The sequence below is a fragment of the Pundamilia nyererei genome, unplaced genomic scaffold (genome assembly GCF_000239375.1).
Source record: "Pundamilia nyererei isolate P.nyererei 1_Seehausen unplaced genomic scaffold, PunNye1.0 scaffold00033, whole genome shotgun sequence".
Classification (NCBI taxonomy): Eukaryota; Metazoa; Chordata; class Actinopteri; order Cichliformes; family Cichlidae; genus Pundamilia; species Pundamilia nyererei.
Window position 1 is genome coordinate 2,723,220 of NW_005187434.1, and position 21,596 is coordinate 2,744,815.

Here is a 21,596-nt window from a genome sequence, read left to right on the forward strand (position 1 = left end):
GTCCGTGATCAGTAGTGTTCCTCAGTGTGTTTTTCTATCCAGTATGCTTTTACTACATTGGCAGTGTGTCTGGGATCATTGGCGTACTGAAAAATGAAGTTCCAGTCAGATGTTTTCAGGTTGGTATTACAGTAGTGGATCAAAGTCTGAATTAATTAATTTCAATCAATTCTGAAAGGACCTCCAACACACCTGGCTGAAAGGCAGCACTAAGCAGATAACTACAGACACTCACTGTTGTACCTCTCTCTCTCGACCTCCTCTGAACATGTTGATGATGATTTGAACCAAAGATTTCAAATTTAGATTCACCACTCCATGAGACCTTTTGCCACTGATTTTCAGTTCTTGTGTAATTTTGCATATTTCAGCCTTTCCCTTCCTTAAGAGTGGCTTCTTGATAGCCACTCTTCCCCTTTTCATAGATTCAAAGATAATGTAGTTCTCTGTCAGGCTGCTAATAGCAAAATGTCTAAGGACACATTCAATTCGGTTCATTACCAAGTCATCAGTTATGTGCAGACACAAAACTGGTTCATCTCATTAATTAGTTGCATTTTAATGTTTGAATGATTCATGGTTCTGTGTTAAGTTGCTTAAACAACCAAAAAAGATTCTTCTGAAAAATTTCTGTTTCGGTCAAGTCTTTTCAGGTACCAGAATTGGAAAAAAAAAAAAAAAACTACAAGAAAATTTGGCTTCTTGGAAGCAGAATACAAAGACATGAAGACCTTTGCACAGTATTGTGCATTTAAAGGTTCTTCCTGTATGGAGGAGTCAGTGTGTGTGTAAAAAAGGCTGCTGCAGCACTGCCACCTCGTGGATTTTGCAGAAATAGCACCAAAACATTGAGAAGAATCAGATGCACTACCGCTGACACTATTAGTGTCGATGGTTCACTATAACGTCCACCTTAGTGAAAACTCTAATGTTCATTTTTTAATGAACAGTTTTCCGATCAAATTCATGATGATGTTTTGTTGCTTTTAATAATCCATCCCTCCCACATTAACACTCAGAAAAGCATCTTTCTGTAAAAGAAAATCTTTAATGGTGAGTAAAATACATTGAAATATCATCAAATCAAGCAACTCCATATTTTGCTGTATCCAAATATCCAAACATACAACTGCTGCTCGTTTTTTTTTTTCAGTCAAAAGGGAATCATCTGATGAAAACATTGCTTCTATACAAATATACAAAAGGATATACAAGATCACAGTCTTTCGGATAACTGACGAGTGTTATTAGAGTCTACATAGTTCAAGGACGCGACCATGGGAGATAAAATAATTGCCTTGACTTAATGATATAATATAAATCATTAGCAAATGGAGAACAAACAGGACATTTTTATTGGCGTAGGATTTATCAGAGTCAAACAACTTGTTGGCTGCAGTCCATCAACTCAAGTAGGAGTGTCGCTGGACAGTGCTGGCCTCAGAGGATAACATAGATGAAGAGAGCCATGATGGCAGCGCTGATCAGCCCAGAGATCGGAACAGTAACAAACCAGGCTATGAAGATATTCCTGAACAAACGCCAGTCGACTGACTTCCGGGAACGTAACCATCCCACGGCCACCACGGATCCCACCTGTGTGCACATAATTTAAGAGCTCATCAGGTCATGCGCCACCGTGTACGTTACTTGTGCAGAAAGCTTAGCTTATTTCTAATGTATGTGTCTATTTGTAGTAAAGACAGTCCCTTTAGTTTCATTACCTTGCAGTGGGTTGTGCTGACAGGAAGGCCAATATTGGATGCCACCACAACCGTGATTGCTGAGGCCAGCTCGATGCTGAATCCACTAGAAGAGAAGGAAATGTCAGTATGCTTCGACTTTAACACAAATAAGGATTTTATTTGTCAGCCGCATACCTGGACGGTGTAATAGGGGTGAGATCTTTGCCCATGGTCTGGATCACCCTCCGACCCCACACCCAGAGTCCAATGCAGATGCCGGCTCCACCGTAAAGAAGCAGCCAGATAGGTGTCGGTGCACTTGACAAGACGGAGCCACTCTCATACAGAAGCCAGAGAGCCACCAGTGGGCCTATAGCGTTGCTAATGCGAAAAAAAAGTTTGTGTAAGCCATCTGAACAAACCAACATATATGAATTCTTCAGAAAAAACAAACATCCTTGCCTACCTGACATCATTCCCTCCATGAGCAAAAGAGCCAAAGCACGCAGTGAGTATCTGCAGGAACTGGAAAAGCGAGGAAACGGCAGGCTGGTCGACTTCCAGCTCATCCTCTTCCTGGTCCGTGCCAGCAAGGTCGGTGCCAGCTTCTTGGGCCACATTCTCGTCCAGAGCTGCACTCCTGTTGGACACTGCTGAGCTGTAGCTGCTGTAACTGTCCACTCTCGGTCTCCTCTGCAGCCCACCGTCCCCGTCTTTATACCTGACATCTCCTTGAATTCCGTAAATAGCCATGGTGTAGGAGGTGTAGCTGTTGTTCCTCCGGATGGGCCGCTCTTCTGTGTCGCTGTCACCAATACATTCGCCAACCTTGGCCATGTGGAGCTTGTGCAGCAGGTCCTTGTAAAGGCCAGAGTCTTTGTGGATTGTGTGGGACCGACCACTGTGAGGATCAGTGATCACCATGGGGCCTACGGTCCCATTCAGACCTATGAAAATAAATAGTTAAATGTAATTCAGCTGTTGGAGTTTCTTCTGGTTATACTCTATTTAGAGTGCAGATTCAAGTCATTACCGTTGGCGATGTCCAGGTCTTTGGTTTCTGCATCTATGCTGTCTAAATCCGTCTCATCTGAGCCTCCCAGTTTAAAAGCCACCTTCTGACTGTCTGCTGGAGGGCTCTGTGGTCGGGGTGCATGGGATACTGGGGACTGCTGCAGTTGCACGGGTTTGCTGGAGTTCCTCTCCATGAGCGGAGCTGCACAGGGAGCAGCAGCTGTTTGTGCTGGATGAAAGAAGCACTCAGATTTTTAACGCAAGAGAAAGCAGTGATGCCAGTGCAGAAATAAATAGAATTTTAATACGTAAGTCGTATATTTTTGTCAACATATTTACAAAAGTATAGTCTGAAAGTCTAAAGTCAGATTTACTCACCTTGGATTTTCTTCCTGAGGCGGGGACAGACGACAAACCAAACGAACAAGGCTGTGACGGCAGCGCAGCCCAGAGAAATGCACAGCGTACCCCACCACGGCACTCTGTCAAACCCCAGCACTGTGCACAAAAGACAGGGGAACGAGAGAGAACACGGTCTCAGAAAAGGTGAAACAGACGCGTAACTAATTCATTCACAGCTCTGTTCCTTTGAAAACAGCGAGAGAAAACTGTTAGCCCTTTCACATTCACGCACGACTTTGATTTACTGTAGAAACATGGCAACGTCTTGAAAGCGCAACTCTCACGCTTTCACATAAACCAATAAAGTCAAGATCACATTTTGTAGGTTGCGGTCACGCGACGTTCACGTTTGCTAAGAAATTATGCAAAATGTTTCAACGGCCTCTTCCAGCACTTCAGCTCGTTCTTACACAGAAGAGTATCAGCGAGAGTGTATGCTCCTACAATCAGATAGTGCGAAAGAGTTCGGCCTTGCAGCCCAGAGATAAACAAACAAAACTGCTGTTAAAGAAACTTAATTTCACTTTCCTGCTAATGCTGGCAGTGCATAGATAAACAGGTGAATAGAATTTAGTCAGGCAACATTTAATAACTTAGCTTACCTGTTTTTCCTCACAGACAACAGCAGCTTAACAACAATTAAAAGGTCGCACGATTAAAGCCACAGCTGCATGGGTGTGTCCCGTCTTCAGCATGCACGTGAAGCCAAACTGGCTTCGAACTCTACTGACCGGACAGACGGCTAAGACATGCAACAAAAAATGATGCTCGGACTGGAACGTGCATGCAGTTTACTATACTGTATTACTCTGCAATTTTGCATTGCAGGAGTTACGATGTGTAATTTCCATGACCCACACACAGACACACACGCACACAGGCCTGCAGCCTTCAGTGAAGGGCCCAGGCCAGCTGACTCCTTGATTAGTTCAAGCCTGCAAACAGAACAAAAAGGAATGGAAATTTTCCATTTATTAGCGGAATCTGTTGTAGAGCCACTTTGATTATTTTCCTGTTGTGTTTGCTCGCTACAACTGTTGATCTTTGCAATTTTTTTATATAGAACATTCTACATCTTCAAGACTGTTTTTTCCTCTCTTTCTTTTTTTAATGAAACTGCTTCCTCTTTATTTGCCACCTACTTTGAGTCCCAACTCGCCCATGTGACCTTTCTCCACCTCATCCCGGGATTTCAACTGCTGTGGCAGTAGCGTGGCGTGTTAAGCAACAATCAAACAAATAACCAGTGCAGTCTGATGACGTAATACTCACATGGTGCTCCTGTAAACATGATAGAGAATAGGTTGATGCCCATCGTGATGGCGTAGAAGATAGGTAGGGCTCGCAGGCCGTTGGGTACAGGATTAGTCTGTGAAAAATACAGACTTTCTCTGTTATATGTTTAAAGTAGCAACATGTACTCAAAAATGATCAGAAACAAGCTGTTCTCTGTTCAGCTGTTGGTGCCTCTATGTTTATATTTTAACTCTTTGAGAGACCTGACTGCTCAGCTGAAACCCTCCAGACTACAGGAAGTACGAGTGCTCGTTATTTTAATGGACCTGATTAAGTATTCCCAGTGAATAAGCTTTACCTTATTCAGAATGAATTTGCGGACAAAATAGAAGAGAATTGCTGACATGATGCCTGACAGCACGGGGGACAGGAACCAGGAGGCCACTGTGGACAAGCGCAGCATATTTTCAATGCGTTAGGAATAAATTTGCTTTTAATTTGACTTGCATTTCATATTTAACAGCTATTTCTATCTATCGAGTGTGGGGTAGGGGTAAAAACAACAACACGTATTCACCAATGCGCAGAAGTTCCATCCATTTCACCCCTTGGTGACCTCTGGCTACCATGGAAAACCCAATTGTTGCTCCAACAATACAGTGGGTTCCAGAAATGGGGAGCTTCAGGAACGACGCTGCCAGCTGCCACACAGCAGAGCCTGGATAACAAAGGCACAGTTGCGATCACTGAAAACACACCAGGCCGAACATCTTCAGCACACACGTGCTCCGATCGTCATCACTGTCTGTGCACTCACCACACATAGCACTTATCGATCCTGCCATCAAGACGTGTTCCGAGCCGTTGTACATCCGGACGTCAATGATCCCCTGCCGGATGGTCTCGCTTACTTTGGCCCCCAACAGGACCGAGCCCACGGTCTCAAAGATGGTGGCCAAGACGCAGGCCTGCCGCAAAGTGACCACACCAGAGCCCACCGCTGTACCAAATGAGTTGGCCACATCATTGGCCCCCACAGAGAAAGCCAGGATGAAGGCGATGATGAAGCCTAGCACCAGCAGCCACAGGTAGCCCGACATGCCAGACTGAGAGGCCAGAGCCACGGTGGTGGCAGCAGCCAGGGTCGCTAATGTAGTTGTATCCATCGCTTCTCACAATATAACTAAGTTTTTGTCACAATCACTCTTATCCCAAGCCAAATTTTTTCTCTTTTCCCCCCTGCAATTTAACAGTAACTTATGAGGTAATATGTTTTTATAAATAAATTACTACCACGATAAAAGATAAAAAATAGAAGAGCCCTTTAGTTCAGATCTAAAAGTTCCAAAGGGAAGGAGATTTAAATTAATTGCTAGCTAGGTATGCAGGGTTTCTCTGTAGGCTTCATTGTAAAATGAGAAGGTATACAGATGGGGGAGAAATCCATTGTGACGGGCAGCCTCTGATGATGCACACTGCAATAACACAAAAACAGGCACAGAAATGCACAAGTTAGTGGCTGAAACTCCTCATCTTCAATCCTTGGAAAGGCTAAGATGAGTTACATATTAACAAGCCCAAACTCCAGTACGTGACACAACCAAACACTACACACCGCTTTACCTGGTATCCATGATTTACTGGCTAATGGTAGAAAAAAGGAAGTGTTTCGTGTTATCAGCAGTATATTAACACTTCATACACTTCACACTGAAGTTGGACATGACACTACCGCTACTACATGACATTTCCACACAGCGTTTTGTTGGAGCAATTCATTAAATTATGACTAGGATCAAAGCAGCAGGTAAGTATGGCAAAAATGGAAAACGCACAACTGTGCAGTTTTACTGAGCATTCAGTGTTAATCAGCGTTTTCACAGAGAGGAAATGGCGCTGCAGTAAAACAAGCAGCTGATTTAGTTTTCTTTAACTTTTGGCGAGTAAAGTTTGTTTAATAGGCGATTAAGAGAGTAAATCCACGCGTGTGGCACTGCGGGGGACTTACATAACTACAGCAGCCTTTCAAATCCCACTTGCACAAACAAATCCCACCTAAAACTTCAGAAAGAGGTTTGAGAGACTGGGAGTAACTGGGCTCTTAGTTTGTTAGTACTCACTCAGGCCTATAGAAAATAGCGGTATGTTAATCTGCCTTGCTGCCCTTACGTAATTCAAAAGGAGTGAGAGGGGGAAGACAAGGGGAGCACGAGTAGAGATTAAAGGTAGGTGACACTTACATGTGTAAGCAAAGGTGTCCGCTGTGTTGTCCCCTGCGCTCGCTGGGCTTCTCTGTCAGGTGATCGGCCTTCCTCGGCAGGTGTTATGCAAAGTGAGAGGATGTCAGAGGAGGTGCCAGTCCAGCGGCCTGCAGTGTTTGAGGCTCCCTTTGGAGGTTGGTTTATATATTGCGCCTCAAGTGAGAACCCGCCTTTCCAGAGCAGTCATGGGACACTCGCTGCTGCACTCGGGCTAATGTTTATCGAGCTTGTTGATGGGGGAAAAAAAGTAATTATAGTTGTCTGCTGATTATATTGCTTAACCTTATCCCCCAAATTATATTTATCCAAGCGCCGAGGAAAGACAAATGTCTGTTGTGTTGCCGAAATAGCCCATCTTTCAGTCTAATTCAAAAAGAAAAGTAAGTGAAATATTTCTGGTGACAGTTTGTTTATGGTGGTTAAGCTTCTGCTGTTTGGATATAAACAGTGCGGTGTTCCCCGAATATTACCAATTTTCTAAGAACGGGGACATTAAAACTTTAAAATGACTGAGTAAGATATTACAAACGGGGCTTTGGTGCCACCTGCTGGTCGAATTTAGCAAGTTTCACCCACCAAGGTTAAAGAGGCCTCTGGAAACTTTGTGCTGAAGTGTGTAGTTTACTTCCAAATCTCTAGTAACGTCTCTCTTAAAAAAAAAACAAAAATAGAAACAAAAAAGTAGTAAACTCGCTGTAGGAAAGTGTAGACTCTATAGCTCACTAAGCCATAGTGTAACTAATGTGAAGCAGGAGCCACGAACAGTGCTGATCATCAATCGGTTACTCATCCATGAAGAGTTCATTTACTGAGAAACTCCAGGAGAGTGTCAGGCTGTCAGCAGAACACAGTCTTTTTCCGAAATGGTACAGTACCTCCAAATCTGCTGATCAGTTCCTCTTCATCACTTATTTATTCAGTGCTGGTGGGATTTAATTTGTGACATGTTCACACAAGTGCCCGGCTTTGTGGAATATTTTGACCTTCCCAACAAATGCAGGAAGTTCAAATTACCTAAAAAGGATTGTCCGGAAATGGAAGGATGGTGGAAAACTAAGCATATATATGCGCAAGGAAAGACATTCCTAATAATAATTATATACAGTTATGGTCAGAAGTTTACATCCACTCACAATGGGCATGAATTTCATGGACATTTTTGGTCTTAATAATTTCTTTGAACTTTTCTTTTTCCAGCATGGAATGATTGTACAGCATACATCTTTAATGACTTTAAAAAACTAAAATTTGATTTTATTTTGTACAAATATATACATACACTCACTTAACTCTTTTAATAAGTGGTGCTGAAGATATTAGATTGATTGACAGCACTCATTGGATTGACCAATCCTCAGAACAATGGTATAGTCCAAGGAGCTCAGGGTTCTCTGAGGAGAACTGCAGATTTACACAAGTTGGGACGCTCTCTGGGAGTTATTTCGAAACAACTGCTGATTCACAGATCATCGGTTCAAACAACTGAACGGGAGAACAAGTTATTCGGGTGTGTCACCGCTTTGCCAAGGTCAGGAAAAAGCCCCAAACTGTCACCCTCAGGTGAGAGGAAATTGGTTAGAATGTTCAGGAAGCACCAAGGCTCAAGCCCACCATGAATTGGTTTTACATGGACCAACAAATACCAAGAAAGAAGCCACTGCTCCAAAACTGGCATTTTTAAGCTTGACTAAAATCTGCAGCTGTCCACATGGACAAGCCAAATGTCCTCAGGTAAAAAGTTTTATGGTCAGATGAGACAAAGATTGAGCTATCCGTCCACCGTGATGAAAGGCATGTTTGGAGGTGTAAAGGTGAGGCCTTCAAACGTAAGAAAACTGTACCAACTATTTAGTGGTCGTGGCATCATTCTCTGGAGCTGTTTTGCTGCCACTGGTACTGGTACATTGCACAAAGTGGGTGGGATGATGATGAAGAAGGACTACCTCCCAATTGCTCTACTTCTTTGCACACATGCTAGATGGTTGGACACAGATCAACAGGACAATGATCCCAAACACACATCAAAACTGGTTTTCGGCTGGATAAAACAGGCTAAGTTTAAGCTTCTGAAATGGCCTTCCCAAGCCCCGACCTGAAGACTGTGCTTAAAGGCTGGGTCCGTGCCAGGAAACCAGCAGGTTTAAATGAACTCTACCAGTTCTGCCGAGAAGGGTTGTGAAATATCCAGCTAGAATCATGCCAGAAGATTGTTGATGGCTACCACAAGCATCTGCTTGAGGTGCATGTGTGTATATACTGTGTGTGTATATATTCGAGCCTGTATCCATTTGGGCATTTGTAAACTGAACACAGCTGTATATATGTGTGTTTCTAGTATTTTACACTATTATATTTTTCCCACACTAGCCTAAACACATACACACCCCTACAGTCATCACACATTACCAAAAGCAAAAAAAAAATCAGATTGAGAAACACAGCAGCTTTAATCAGCTACAGTCACAGATGAATATCTGTTATCCACCCACAACATAGATGATTCATTTTTTTGTGACTGTTTCTGTGGCTACTTTACATGTAAATGATGCCCATGTGGTGTTCATCCACATTATTCCTTTAATATCAGACGCTCTACATAACAAGAGCATTTGCAAGGTTTTCCAGTCATATTTACTTGTTATAGCCCTTCACTAACACACCACTGATTGTCCCTTTTATGTATTATATTTATAATTTGTTTAATGTTTATTCATTTCTTTTATTCATTACATTTCGATGTTCACAGAGGTTTATTGTCTAAGAAAATATTAAAGATTAGATCGCACATAATGCTCCGTATAAACAGCAATTCCAGAAACTGGGGATGAGCACAGAGCTGCGTTAAAGGGCTTCTTTCTTATCATATTCACTTGCAGCCACGAACGATGCTGCCAGTCAGGGATTGTGAGCGTAAATCCAAATGATCTGTATTTAAACAATTATCCGAGATAACTATCTTTTTTGTCATTTAAGTACATAGCTCGAAGACGAACTCTGAAAAATGAACCGAGCACAAAGCCACAGCGCAGAGACGCAATCTTTCCAGGCAATCATCTTCTCAGGAGATTAGTACTTAGAATTGAAGCTGTTTAGAAAAAGTCTCTCAATTTGTTTACAGAGACCTAACTTTTGACAAACCAGAGAAATTAAGGAACTTTCCCAGAAGGTTAGTCAATCTCCTGTATAGTGAGGCATACTTAATTACTATTGCTACGAGTTAAATGGTGTTTTCTGTCATGTTTGAGGTATTTAGGATTGTAATTACCAGCCCCTGTTGCCTCACACAACAATGTGCATTTTGTTTTGCAGCAGCATGAGAAGCCCTTCTCTTGACATTCTCATGGCAGGTTGATCTATATAATTTATATCTGTGAGCCACTTTCAGCTTAGCTGTGCTGAACTGCAGTGGTTGATATATGAGACATGTTAATATTTTACCCTGGTTAAACAGTGTATGTGTAATCCAGTGTATGACTTTATCTGGTGCAAAAATATTAGCTAATGTGGTCGACTCACAGATTCATTTAGCACTGAATATCACACCCATTTTTCCTTTTAGATAGATTACTTCCTCCTACCGTGTAAAACATTCAATGAAAAGTAAACACACACACTCACTCACGCTACATTGTCAGAGCATATGAGAGCACATGTGAAATGGATTATTAATGAAGAGGGATGTTCAGTCGCCTCCTAGCGGTAAACTGGGTAAAGCATTATCCTCTTCCTTAAGTTTCTTAAGGTCCCCCCATCAAAAGGTTTACCCACAGAGCTCTGCTTTTGCTTATTTGACTCGTCCATAATGCAACGAGACCATTTGTCATTGACAAAGTCGGCCGTATATGGGTAACCCGAGGGCCTCTAGGTGGCATTCCTGTCCGTGTTCAGGTTACACGGGCTGATGAGTGGAAATACCAGTTTGTGTCTTAAGGAGAAAAATGAATAATCAGCAGTTTGGTCACTGTTTGCTGCTGTATGCATGCACCCCCTCCACAGTCTGTTAGGTGCAAACTTCACATCATCGTTTGGTGGATTTCAGGTTTTTGCGCAGATCTTTAAACTAAAGCCACATAAGCGAGTAAAGCCAACGTTTAATACTTAGCTTTAGTTGTTTTAAAGTAGGAGGATTTTCACTTTGCTCTTTCAACTTACCCCTAATTTAAAGCTTTCTCCCCTATATGCTCAGCTTTTCATGACAGTTGGGTTAATCCCCACTTCTTTTCAGCTAGCCCAACACTGTAATTTTTTGTTGTTGTTGTGTTTCCTTTTACATTTAAAATTAGGCAAGATAGGACATGCAAATCAGTAACTGAAGAGTGTGGCTGGTTCTCATGCTCAGGCCTATGTTAGCCCAACCCTTTCTTCCACTCTTCCCTCCCTCCTATCCCTTGCCAAACAGGATCTGTAGGATCTTACACAGTCATTTTCTCAGGAGACAGGAATGTCAAAGCACAAGCTTTGTGCCTGCTGGAACTTGCTCCCTACATTCTGTAGAACCTCCAGGAAAAAGTACAGAATGAGTTACCCGTACATCCATTTAATTTCCACTCCTGTGTGTGGCATCAACCGCTAGTTAAAACGCAGTGCCGGATGTGTTCTAGACACACGTTGACTCACTACTGAAATTAGGTTGTCTGGTATGCCACCCTGCCCTATCTTAACAAGGTGTCCTTGGATTCACGTCCCTTTAGTTTGAAAGGCGATTTGTTTCATTTTACTCATTTTTATTTCAACGTCCCATTTTCTGGAGACATTTGTTGTCCAGACCATTCACACTCAGGGAACAAAAACACGGTTTACGAGATATGAATTTTAGGTTTTTTTAATTGTCTGGTTTGTGTACAGTTTAAAAGCACATTTTACAGCAGATAGGCTAGTCACTTAGACTGTAAAGCACCCAGGGGTATCAGATTATAAATATAATACAGTGTAACTGGCATTCAGAGAAATGACACATTTACAAAAAGAAATGTAAAGGATTTTTTCCCCAATCATCCCACATCACCATCTACATTATCTCAGCTTTTCAAATGCTATCAAGCAAGCGGAGGATAGAAATGTAACAAAATATGTCGATGTCCCAAATAATGCTACATTTGTTTGTGTTGCTGTATTAAGCTTGTAGACGCGGAGATCCAAATTGACAGCACTCCTGCATCTGTAAGCTCGCTCTGTCAACTCCTGCACTGGCATTTGCAGCCAGACAGACAGCAGAGCCGTCTGCAGAGTGGCAGTGAAATGTTAAAAGTCTCAAAGAGTCCAGTTTCCACCAGGATCAGATGCCATTTCTACTTTAATTGACAGACCAGTGGCTGGGCGTTAGCACTGAGCTGCTTGTGGACTCTTTGCGGCACAGATTTGGGCTGTGGCTGTAGGTGGGGGAGTGAGTGACACTTGGACTGCTGGGCGGTGTGGAAGAACAGGAGGAAGACTTGGATTTAATCTGTAGCCACTTGTCTCCCAAAGCCTTGGCAAAGTGGTCGTCGACGGACACGCTGATGGAGAGCTGCTGGGACTGAGCTTTCTGGTAGTGAACACCCAAGCTCCTCTGGAAATGCTCCTCGAGGACGTTATCATAGTTGTCTTTGGGAACCACTGCAATATAGAAGACGAATGGCAAACCTTTACATACACACCTAAGTGAGTCAGTAAAAGTGCGTGGTATGGCTGTGCTATGAGGCACGTGTGATGACTAGGGAGTGACCTTCTGGGTAAATGAGCTCATTCCAAGTGAGTGTGAGACTGACCTGATGAGTGGCCCACGGATCTTGAAGAGGGGTTTCGTAACGAGGAGGCGCAAGTGATCACAGAGGGACGTATCTGGAAAAAAGAAAAAGAAATGGGTCAGTAATTAGACTCAAAGTAATTAGACTTGAAGCACAGGTTGTAACCCTGGTTTTAAGCTTTCGTTTCATTCCACAAACTTTGTGTTTTTGTTCTGACTTTGGCTAAACCTGACTGTGCACTCGCTCTTCAACTGCAACAGTTTAAATTAAAAACAACACGATCTGAAAACCGATTAAACTGGTTGGGTTTGCGCGTGAAAGTCAGCTCCCTCCCAGTGTGGTGGCATAAACAGGTCAGAGAGAAAGCAGTCTGTTTGGTCTTGTTGATGGCATTCCTCCCTCCATTACTCACATTTTCTTCCCGAATCCGGCTGGATTGCATAGCTCAGGCAAGCTTAGGCTTGCAGACACACTTAGACGCAGAATGCTTGTGCAGCTGGATTCACTGACTACAGATAATGGACCCCTGTGGTTGGTGGCCTGAAGCTATGCTGAGGTTATACAGTAGGGTAAACAGTATGACCTCCTAAATACCCTGTGTTCTAGACAGGCTTTGCTGAATTACCTGGATTTGACTGGAAGAGGTGCCTTTATTCTTTTCCTCTGCGCTTTCAGTTTCTTTTCTGGGTTTCTTGATGAGGGCAAGGGGTTCATCCATGACTGGTGTGTAGTACACATGGGTGGGCAGAGGGCTGGTGGGGCTGGGTGTTGGACTCAGGGTTTGTGTTGGACTCTGCTGGCTGCTGAACACTGCTGGGGCTGCTCTCTGGGCCAGCCTGCTTCGGCTCATCGCTCGCTCTCGTCTGAAACAATTATTTGAAAGAGTTTCAGACCCTCGTTGCTGTCTTTTTTTTTTTTTGACAGAATTTGCATTTAATAAGTTGAATCTATCAAAAGAAAATGTTCTTAGGAAAGTTAAACAGCTCAACCAACCTTTCCTCCAAAGTCAGACCTCTCTCGTGGCTGCGCTTGCGTTTGATTGGATACACCGTTTGGGTTCGAGCCCGGTCGTGTGTCATATGTCTGTATCTGTCTTCGCTTCTGAGATGAGGCTGACCTGCAGAGCAAAATTAAAATGCGGGATTAGAAGAAGCATGCAGACTTTCAAAGAAACACGACCCCATCAGGGGTGCCCGCGGTCCCTTTGCCAACGCCGATCCTACGTCAGATCACTGACGGTATATTGTGACGTTTGTGATTGTATCTAACTGGCAATGATGTGAAGCAGTGATGACTAACTACTTGTTTTGATCCATGACATCAACTTGCACGACTGCTTTTCGTGGGAAAGCGTTTTTTTTTTTTGTCACCGTTAATCGTAAACTCCGTTAAGCTGTAGAACTCGATTTACCTGATCAGTGAGGGTTACAACACTTCACAGCTGATTCAATGCTAACGGTAAATGTTGTTTTTCTACATATTGGCATTCAGCCCAGTCACACGCAAGTAAGTTTTTTTTCACCCTGTTTGGATGGAGTGCAAAAACATCAAACTGCTCTCCGTGTCTGAGGACCCCGATTTGGGCGTCAACCATTTGTGAAAAGGCCATCAAGGCGAAACACGTACACATCCTGGATCTTTGCAATTACACAAGTCGAAACACATCGACAGGCAGCTGCTGATGTCAGTGGCTTGTTCAATCAGAGGAGTTTAAAGCATGTCTACAGTGCAGGACAGGCGCACTACATGGGCTGGATGTCTCAGTCTTTTGCAGGTTTATCACCCATCAAATGTCAACCAAAGCCACACAGGGGGGCATTTGGGCAAATCAGCCTGCAGTCACATCCCCAGGCTGATGTGTAATGCATGCAGCCAAAACACAAGCACTGTTTGAAAATGTAATGGCAGCACAATGGCACTGTATGTTCCGTTAACACTTGGAAATCCACACTGACGGGATGGCAGCAGTGCTAAACTGTATTCAAATCAGCCAATGGATGTATTTAAAGAAACAATAGTCTGTGGTGCCACACTGAATTGAGACAGTCTGTTTAAATTGGTTTTGCATTCCTAGAGAAAAACAAAACAGCCTTCACGCCCACACTGCTCACTCCAGTTCACATTTCCTAACATCTAAACTCTCCAATAGCACATGTGAGCTATTCCTTCACACAGTGTGGCTTTGTGGAGGGGGGTAGGTATAACCACACCTATGCTGATTTTCTAATGCCTCGGGCATGGTTATTTCTTCCTTATTAGCAGAGGGAAAATGCTTCCTGACCTTTTGGTTCACTGCATTTAAATCTGATTTTATTGTTACCCAACAGAAACGCATGGTTTAGAAAATCTCAGTTAAAGCCTCAGGTGAGTATTTACAGAGTCTGTATGTAAGATTCAGTGTATTAAATATATTAACCGAAAAAGCCAAACGTGGTTCTAGCAGTACACATACTTGATTGTTTACTTATCGCTGTCATTTGATTGTCACCGTATCTGATTCTTTCTGCCTGACTTCACCTAAATATCACAGACAGACTAAATGCCACTTAATTAACACAGATGTTGTATATAGTTCATATCATATTGAGAAATACATATTAAATACACATACTAATAAGTAAATGATATGGCACAACCACAGCAGAGATTTATTTCCACAGATCCAAGTATCCACTGTCATCAAGAAACATGAGGACATTTTTAAAAAAGCGTAAATCGAGCTTACCTTCTAAAATGTAGACCTTGAAGCCACTGCTCATCCGAGTTATGTATTGGAAGTTAGCCACAGCCATTGCTCCTTATCTTTGTGTTGCTGAGCCCAAATACAGAGGAACACCTTGACTGCTGGACTTTACAGGACACAAAGAGCCTCAGTTATAGACTGTATTGGAAAGGTAATGAGACGCTGGTTCTGAGCGCCGTCAGGTAAAGTATCAGGTGAGTGCGGACAGACCTGTGACTCATTTCCTGCCTTTCCATTGGCTGCTGCCCGGGCCAATGAGAAGCCCCGGTTCACTCATTATTATTATTACTGTACAGTTGGGAATGTGCCTGCAGTTAGGCCCATCGCTAAAGTAGAAAAAAGGCGCTAAATGTCACAGTATACCAGACTTTACTCTGATTAGAGAACTGTTTGCTTTATTCGGCACTTTCGAAAAGTTCCATCCTGAAAAAATAAACCCCCCCCCCCCGGTCATCAATTATTTTTTTTCAGTTCCTTGTAGAGTGTGCCTGCGGGTTTCCCCATACATGGAATCAACACCTGTCCCCCTCCCACCTCCCTCCTAATCTGCAATCTCACCAAACTACATTTTTCCGAGTGCTTAGCCCACCGGAGCTCCAGTCATTCTTCTGGCCTGCCCATACACGCATGCAGCTGTACTCTGAGCCTGCCTCACCAGTAATCCGAGGGCTTTTGTTGATGGCCAGACAAAGACTCCCTAAGTACTGAAAATGTTGCTGCTGCCATGAGAAAAAAAAAATCTTCTGAGAGTGTAATGCGAGTCTGACGACATGTAGAAGGCCTCGGAGGCAGCTCACTTAGATACGTGACAGTTCTAATGAAAAAGGGGGGAAATCATTATTAATGTCATTGTTTTAAGGTGTATCTGTAAAACTTATTGAGAAATACCATTTTGTGCTGTCTGGACTTTGTTGATATACAAGTGGGAGATTTCTACTTGTGAGTTTTACCCTAACAGGTTGGTAAATTTTGTTTAACGTGATAAAAAGCTACTCTTTTATAAGTCCCACTGTTCATACGTGCATGGAAAATATTAGGTTTAATTTAAGCTCAACAGTGCCCCCTTATGTCGTACAAAGCAATAGCACGGTCAACTTGTGGGGGGGAATGCAGTTTAACGTTTTAAAAATGAAATGAATGTGGTTATAAATCTGCAAGTGGCCAGGGAGTTCCAGTTTTGCAACGATTGTCCAGCGGCAATCAAGGCATTTTGGCTTGCTGTACTAACAAAAACGTATTCTACAATTTCAGTACAGCCACAAAGAATCTGGGTTTAGTTTTATACTAAACAGAAATTAAATACTGCTACTAGTTTTGATTCTATAAACACGATAAAGGGCTTCACACTCTTAATCAGCTGATAACATATAGTCACTGGGGTAATGTAATGCTTACACATCAGAAACGGTAATTGCTCAAGAGGATGTTCTAGGAAGTCTTGAGTCACCCCTCAGTTCTTTATATTTTGCTAGGGAAACAAGATTTATTGCTATATGGAAACATACAGTATAAAAACAAAAACATAGTTTATACAATTCTAATAAGCTTAAAAGTCAATATTTGCTATGACCACTTTTATTCTTTAACACAGCCTGAACTCACTTAGGTACGTTTTCTCATCATTTCTTTAAGAAGTCTTCAGGAATAATTCTCCAGACTTCCTGAAATATATTCAAAGCTCTTCTTTGGATGTTTCTGTCTCTTGTTCTAATCTCTGTAGAGATGATCTCACACTCCTTCAATAATGTTGAATTCCAATTCATGACTGATGTGTTTTTCTACTCAGGTATGAATTTACTGTACTGGCAGTGAGCTGGAGATCAGTGTCATGCTGACAAATGAAGCTGCTGCCAATCAGATAATTTCCAGATGGTGGATCCAGATCTCACTTTTCCTTCTTGTTCATATTTTCCCAAATTTTGACAAGATCTTTAACACTTCTGCATTTCAGCAGCTTCAGACCACGACAGAGCCTCCACTGTGTTTTACAAATGGCTGTAGATACTTGCTTTACCTCTCTCCTGACCTCCTCTGAACATGTTGATGATGATTTGAACCAAAACCTAAATTTTCTAATTAAGAGCTGTTGATTTTCAGTCCAGTTCTAGTGTAGTTTTGTGTACCGCAGCCTTCCCCCCCTGTTTCCCTTCCTTAAGAACGGCTTCTTTACAGCCACCCTTAAGCAGAGGCCATTTCTGATGAGGCTTCAGCAAACAGAACGATCACTGAAGTTCCAGATGCATGCCTCAGGACCTCCGCCAGTTCTTTGCTGGATTTTAAAGGAAGACTTCTTAAAGCCATGACCTTTAAATGCCCATCTGCTGCAGATAGTAGTTTAGGCCTTTGACTTCTTTTTATCCCCTGTTTGTTCAGTTTCCATCTGATTTTTTTAAGCACACACAGCATACCATGATCTCTCTTTTGGCATAAACACATTTGCAGAGAAAAACATAAAGGTAGGGCATTCATTAAGTTAGAAAGTAACCTCATCACTTTGCGTAAAAGTTGAAATAATTATTTTCTGTTAGCCTAGCCAAACTTGCAACACTAATCTATATTTTAATTTAGTGAGGAGACTCCACTCCACTGGTGACTGCAAGCAAGAAAACACCCGAGGAAAACACCAATAAATAAATGACGCCGTCAATAACTATCATAAACCTCCTTGTATGATCCATGATAAAGCAGCTGTGTGCGACACACCACAGAGCACAAAGAGCATTCCCCTTTCTGAATAATCGAAAGTGTGTACTGATGGTTACCTGACAGATGCATTGCCTGGGCATGCCTTCATGGTGGGCAGGATAATGACAGAAAAAAGGGGCACAGAAAAAAGAAAGGCAAGCTAGAGAGCGATTGCTTCTCTGGTTTGTGAACTAAAGTAATCGAGCCACTTTCTATGAAATCACACAAATTCTAATGTAATAAAACTAAAATCCATCCACTGAAAAATAAATGTAAACTAATGATACATTAATAGGCAGTTCACTATTCCCAACTCTTAAGATCGGAGCTAAATAGCGGTATTTTTTACTAGCAAGCAATAGGCTATTTATTATCTCTAAAATGCATGAATGATTTAGATAAGAAATGCACCCGGCTCTAGGCCTCTATCCGTGTCTCTGTAGTTTCCGCCATATGGTACAGTTTCCACAGAGCAACCCATGGCTCCCAGGGGGGTGGGCTCCGAGTATCACTAACAGACGGCGCATCCCTCACTGTCTGTATTGACTCAGTTGAAAATCAAAAGTAACACCCTGTTTCAGCAGGCCTGACAACCCAGCAGTGCCGCTGCTGCTTTATTGGAGCCAGCAGGATGCCCGAATGAAATCAACACCCAGAGGTATTGCAGCCAACAGCAGGATCATGTCCAACAGCGAGCGACGCCCCTGCTTCTCCGCTCTCATCAGCACCACCCTGATACCCCCATCATGGAGCTTGTCAAGTTACAAGAATACTGACGAGAACAATGCCGGAAGTTCAACAACGCTAATAAGACTCAACAAAACAACAGCTCGCCACTTATGCGGTTTTAGCTGTGGCTGCTATTTTTACTTCTTTAGTTTAACTATGTCCAAACTCTGACGTCAATAAAAAATCAGCCCTAGATATGCATAGACTTTTCTTTCTTTCTTTCCCCCCAAAGAGACACCGGAAGTGTGGATATCACCCTGCTGCAACTTGACGACCGCGCAGCTCCTCTCTCCCTCAGGATGACTGGGAGTGACGCAGGGCAGACGGAAAAAACTGGGGCTTGATGAGAAGGACGGCGGTGATGCAGGAAGGGCTGTAGCTTTATTTATTTCAGCCTGATGCCTGACTTGCCTGCACGGAGGATATGAGAATCACCCATATGCGAGCTTTTCTGTGACAGACAGGAGGTAATAACGAGGAATCATCAAGTCATCCTTGGGGCAGACCAGTTTGGATACACTCCCAGGTAGGCTTCATCATGCCCGGTTGTGGCTGTTACTACAGGCTGCTGAAGTGCTAGGTGGCTTTCTGGAAACAGGATACATGTTAAAAAATGTCAATAAATTTATATTTTTATTTGCGTCAGTCTTTACACGGAGACTGATAATTGGCTTGCACAATTTGCTAAGGTGAAGTAGGGCTGATTTCTTCTTGCATCTTAGCAAATTCTTTAAGCTACACCGTCACGACTCATCGCCACTGTTATGATCAGATAGTCGAGCTTCTCCTTCTATATTAACACGGGACCTGTTTTCTCTGTAGGTAACATCGGGTCCTGTTCCTGCACATGGGAAAGTAGCCTAGTCATTCATTTCCCCACTGAACACCGAGTTGTAAGTCGCATTCAGTGTATTTGGACCCCTACATCCTCCTCCTTCGTCATTTCAACAAATATCCACCATGAACTACCTGCGACGACGACTCTCGGACAGCAATTTCATGTCCAACCTACCCAATGGCTACATGACCGACCTCCAACGCCCCGATCCGCCGCAGCAGAGCCCCGCAGTGTCGCCCGGGCCGGCAGAGAGGCGCCAGTCCACCAGTCAGCAGCAGCAGCCGCAGCAGCAGCAGCAGCAGCAACAGCAGCAGTCTGGAGGTGGAGGTGGAGGCTTCTTCTCATCCATTTCCAACGCCGTCAAACAGACCACAGCTGCTGCGGCTGCGACCTTATCGGAGGCAGCGGACCGAGCAGGTGTCTCCAGCAGCGCTAAGATCCTCCTGGTCATCGACGACCAGCAGACCGACTGGTAAGAGCAGTGCGCATTGGCAGCGCGCTGCCTCGTCTAGACAGCAAAAGTGTGCCAGACCGTGGGTTGCGGTGGCCTAACTCATAGAAGGTCATATGATTCATCCGGTGTTGAGAGGTATCCTTCCATCACGTGAAACAACCGGTGGGAGGTTTTGTGCGCCGAAACTGTGCCATGGCAAAGGCGCAACAGACCGAAGGCAGAGAAGCCATTTTCATTTGACGATCAGCTTGTTTTTTCTTCTTGTGATCGATTCGTGTCGCATTCTGCTGATAATCTGAAATTACGCAAGTGCACTATGCGTTCATGGCCGCCATGAATATGGAGATTACCCATTTGTCAAATGAAGCGGCTGTAAGTGCAGAAGAAAAACGATTTCAGCAGACAGTCGAGCTTCTTTTCCGCGCGCATTATGCAATAGTGATAACAAACTAAGAAATTTGCTATTATCGAAACAGGATTGACATTCACAATAAACGGAAGCTGACCTGTCCCGATGCAACACCAGTAGTTTTATTTATACATCCATATTTATATATATATATTCTCTAAATTTCAAAATTTGCCAAAATAATGGCAAATATTAAATATAGAAAGGCAAAATTTTAAAATCACATCCATATATCAACTTTTTGATGTAATCATTTAACTTCTTGCTTTAAAATCAGGGTGAAGGTCTTCAGAGGAAGAAAGGTCCATGGGGAATTTGACATCAAGGTCGAACAGGTAAGTTTTGCTTTGTGATGCAGACTTGTAGATTGTCTGGGCCAATAGCAGACCAATAATCTATTTGTGAGGAGAAATGTGCAGCCTTATATTTATTACTACAGTTTCACTCAGTGGTCTTTCATGATGTAATCCACTAAGCAGCATTTTAACAGAAGAGAAGCCCATAAACATTTTAAAATCTTCTTTGCCTAAGGCATTTTCTTCTCCTACTATTTTAGTCTCTCTACCTCATTCTGGACTGACATTTCTTTCTTATGTGGCCTCAAAACAGGAAGGATGAATTTCACACAGAGCCTGATATTCTTTAATTGTGTCTTGTTCTGCTTGACCACTGGCTCCAATCATCACCGCTGTGATTTCTGAAGTGTTTATTAGGGTTTGACCTTGATACTGTCCTTTCAGGCAGAGTTCTCTGAGATCAACCTGGTGGCCAATGCCACAGGTACCTACAATGTGAACATTGATGCAATTAGGAGTGGCCATAAAGTTACAAAGTAAGTTCTCTGCAAAATGTTTCTTTTTAGAAAAAAAATTGCAGCGCTGGTAAAACTACGAGTTTCTGCTGAAACGTTCACTGTGCCCCAAATGGATTGAATCATCAAACTGATTTGTTGTTAAATATTTTGCTCATGTCCCCTGAACCAGATCCTTTAAGCCAGACTTTGTGCTGATCAGACAGCATGCGTTCAGCATGGACAAGAATGGAGACCATCGTAACATAGTGATTGGATTGCAGTACGCTGGACTGCCAAGTGTGAACTCTTTGCACTCGGTCTACAATTTCTGCGACAAACCGTGGGTGGTGAGTAGGATTTAATTAAGGCATTCATTTAAAGCCAGCACACACTTAGTTGAGTGACATAGACATACTACGCAGCAGCATCTTTCTGTACGTTTCAGTTTGCTCAAATGTCTAGGCTTCACAAGCAGCTTGGCTCAGAGGAGTTCCCACTGATTGAGCAGGTTTACTATCCAAACCACAAGGAAATGGTGAGTTTTTGCCCTATGTCCTTCTCCTCTTCCTTTTCATTTGTTTTCATGGCTACTCTCTTCAAATAACAAGGACCTAGACCCCC

At 42.9% G+C, this 21,596-nt stretch overlaps 3 protein-coding genes across 4 annotated transcripts in view; 1 reads left to right on the forward strand and 2 right to left on the reverse strand.

The window, feature by feature from the left end:
• Positions 1 to 1,034: 1,034 nt before the first annotated feature.
• On the reverse strand, positions 1,035 to 6,728 carry slc20a1a (solute carrier family 20 member 1a). The gene is made up of 11 exons (XM_005729519.1): positions 6,578 to 6,728; positions 5,155 to 5,812; positions 4,915 to 5,055; positions 4,696 to 4,781; positions 4,374 to 4,470; positions 3,078 to 3,197; positions 2,719 to 2,928; positions 2,152 to 2,632; positions 1,881 to 2,066; positions 1,725 to 1,809; positions 1,035 to 1,596 (listed from the first exon to the last, which is right to left on the reverse strand). The coding sequence occupies exons 2-11, from the start codon at positions 5,501 to 5,503 to the stop codon at positions 1,441 to 1,443; spliced, it is 1,911 nt and encodes a 636-aa protein (XP_005729576.1). The 5' UTR covers positions 5,504 to 5,812; positions 6,578 to 6,728; the 3' UTR covers positions 1,035 to 1,440.
• Positions 6,729 to 11,410: 4,682 nt separating this feature from the next.
• Positions 11,411 to 15,562, reverse strand: vgll4l (vestigial like 4 like). The gene is made up of 5 exons (XM_005729520.2): positions 15,050 to 15,562; positions 13,318 to 13,441; positions 12,950 to 13,187; positions 12,346 to 12,418; positions 11,411 to 12,193 (listed from the first exon to the last, which is right to left on the reverse strand). Exons 1-5 carry the CDS (start codon positions 15,114 to 15,116, stop codon positions 11,892 to 11,894), a joined length of 804 nt encoding a protein of 267 aa, XP_005729577.1. The 5' UTR covers positions 15,117 to 15,562; the 3' UTR covers positions 11,411 to 11,891.
• Positions 15,563 to 16,772: 1,210 nt separating this feature from the next.
• The window catches only part of syn1 (synapsin I), a 12,874-nt gene continuing 8,050 nt past the window's right edge, over positions 16,773 to 21,596 (forward strand). Inside the window, exons 1-6 of one of the 2 annotated variants that reach the window (XM_005729521.2) lie at positions 16,773 to 19,007; positions 19,304 to 19,791; positions 20,460 to 20,517; positions 20,923 to 21,014; positions 21,166 to 21,322; positions 21,421 to 21,510. In XM_005729521.2, the coding sequence (XP_005729578.1) occupies positions 19,442 to 19,791; positions 20,460 to 20,517; positions 20,923 to 21,014; positions 21,166 to 21,322; positions 21,421 to 21,510 (747 nt within the window). In that variant the 5' untranslated portion in view covers positions 16,773 to 19,007; positions 19,304 to 19,441. The remainder of the gene's footprint in view (positions 19,008 to 19,303; positions 19,792 to 20,459; positions 20,518 to 20,922; positions 21,015 to 21,165; positions 21,323 to 21,420; positions 21,511 to 21,596) is intronic. The other variant, XM_005729522.2, reaches the window with a different exon arrangement.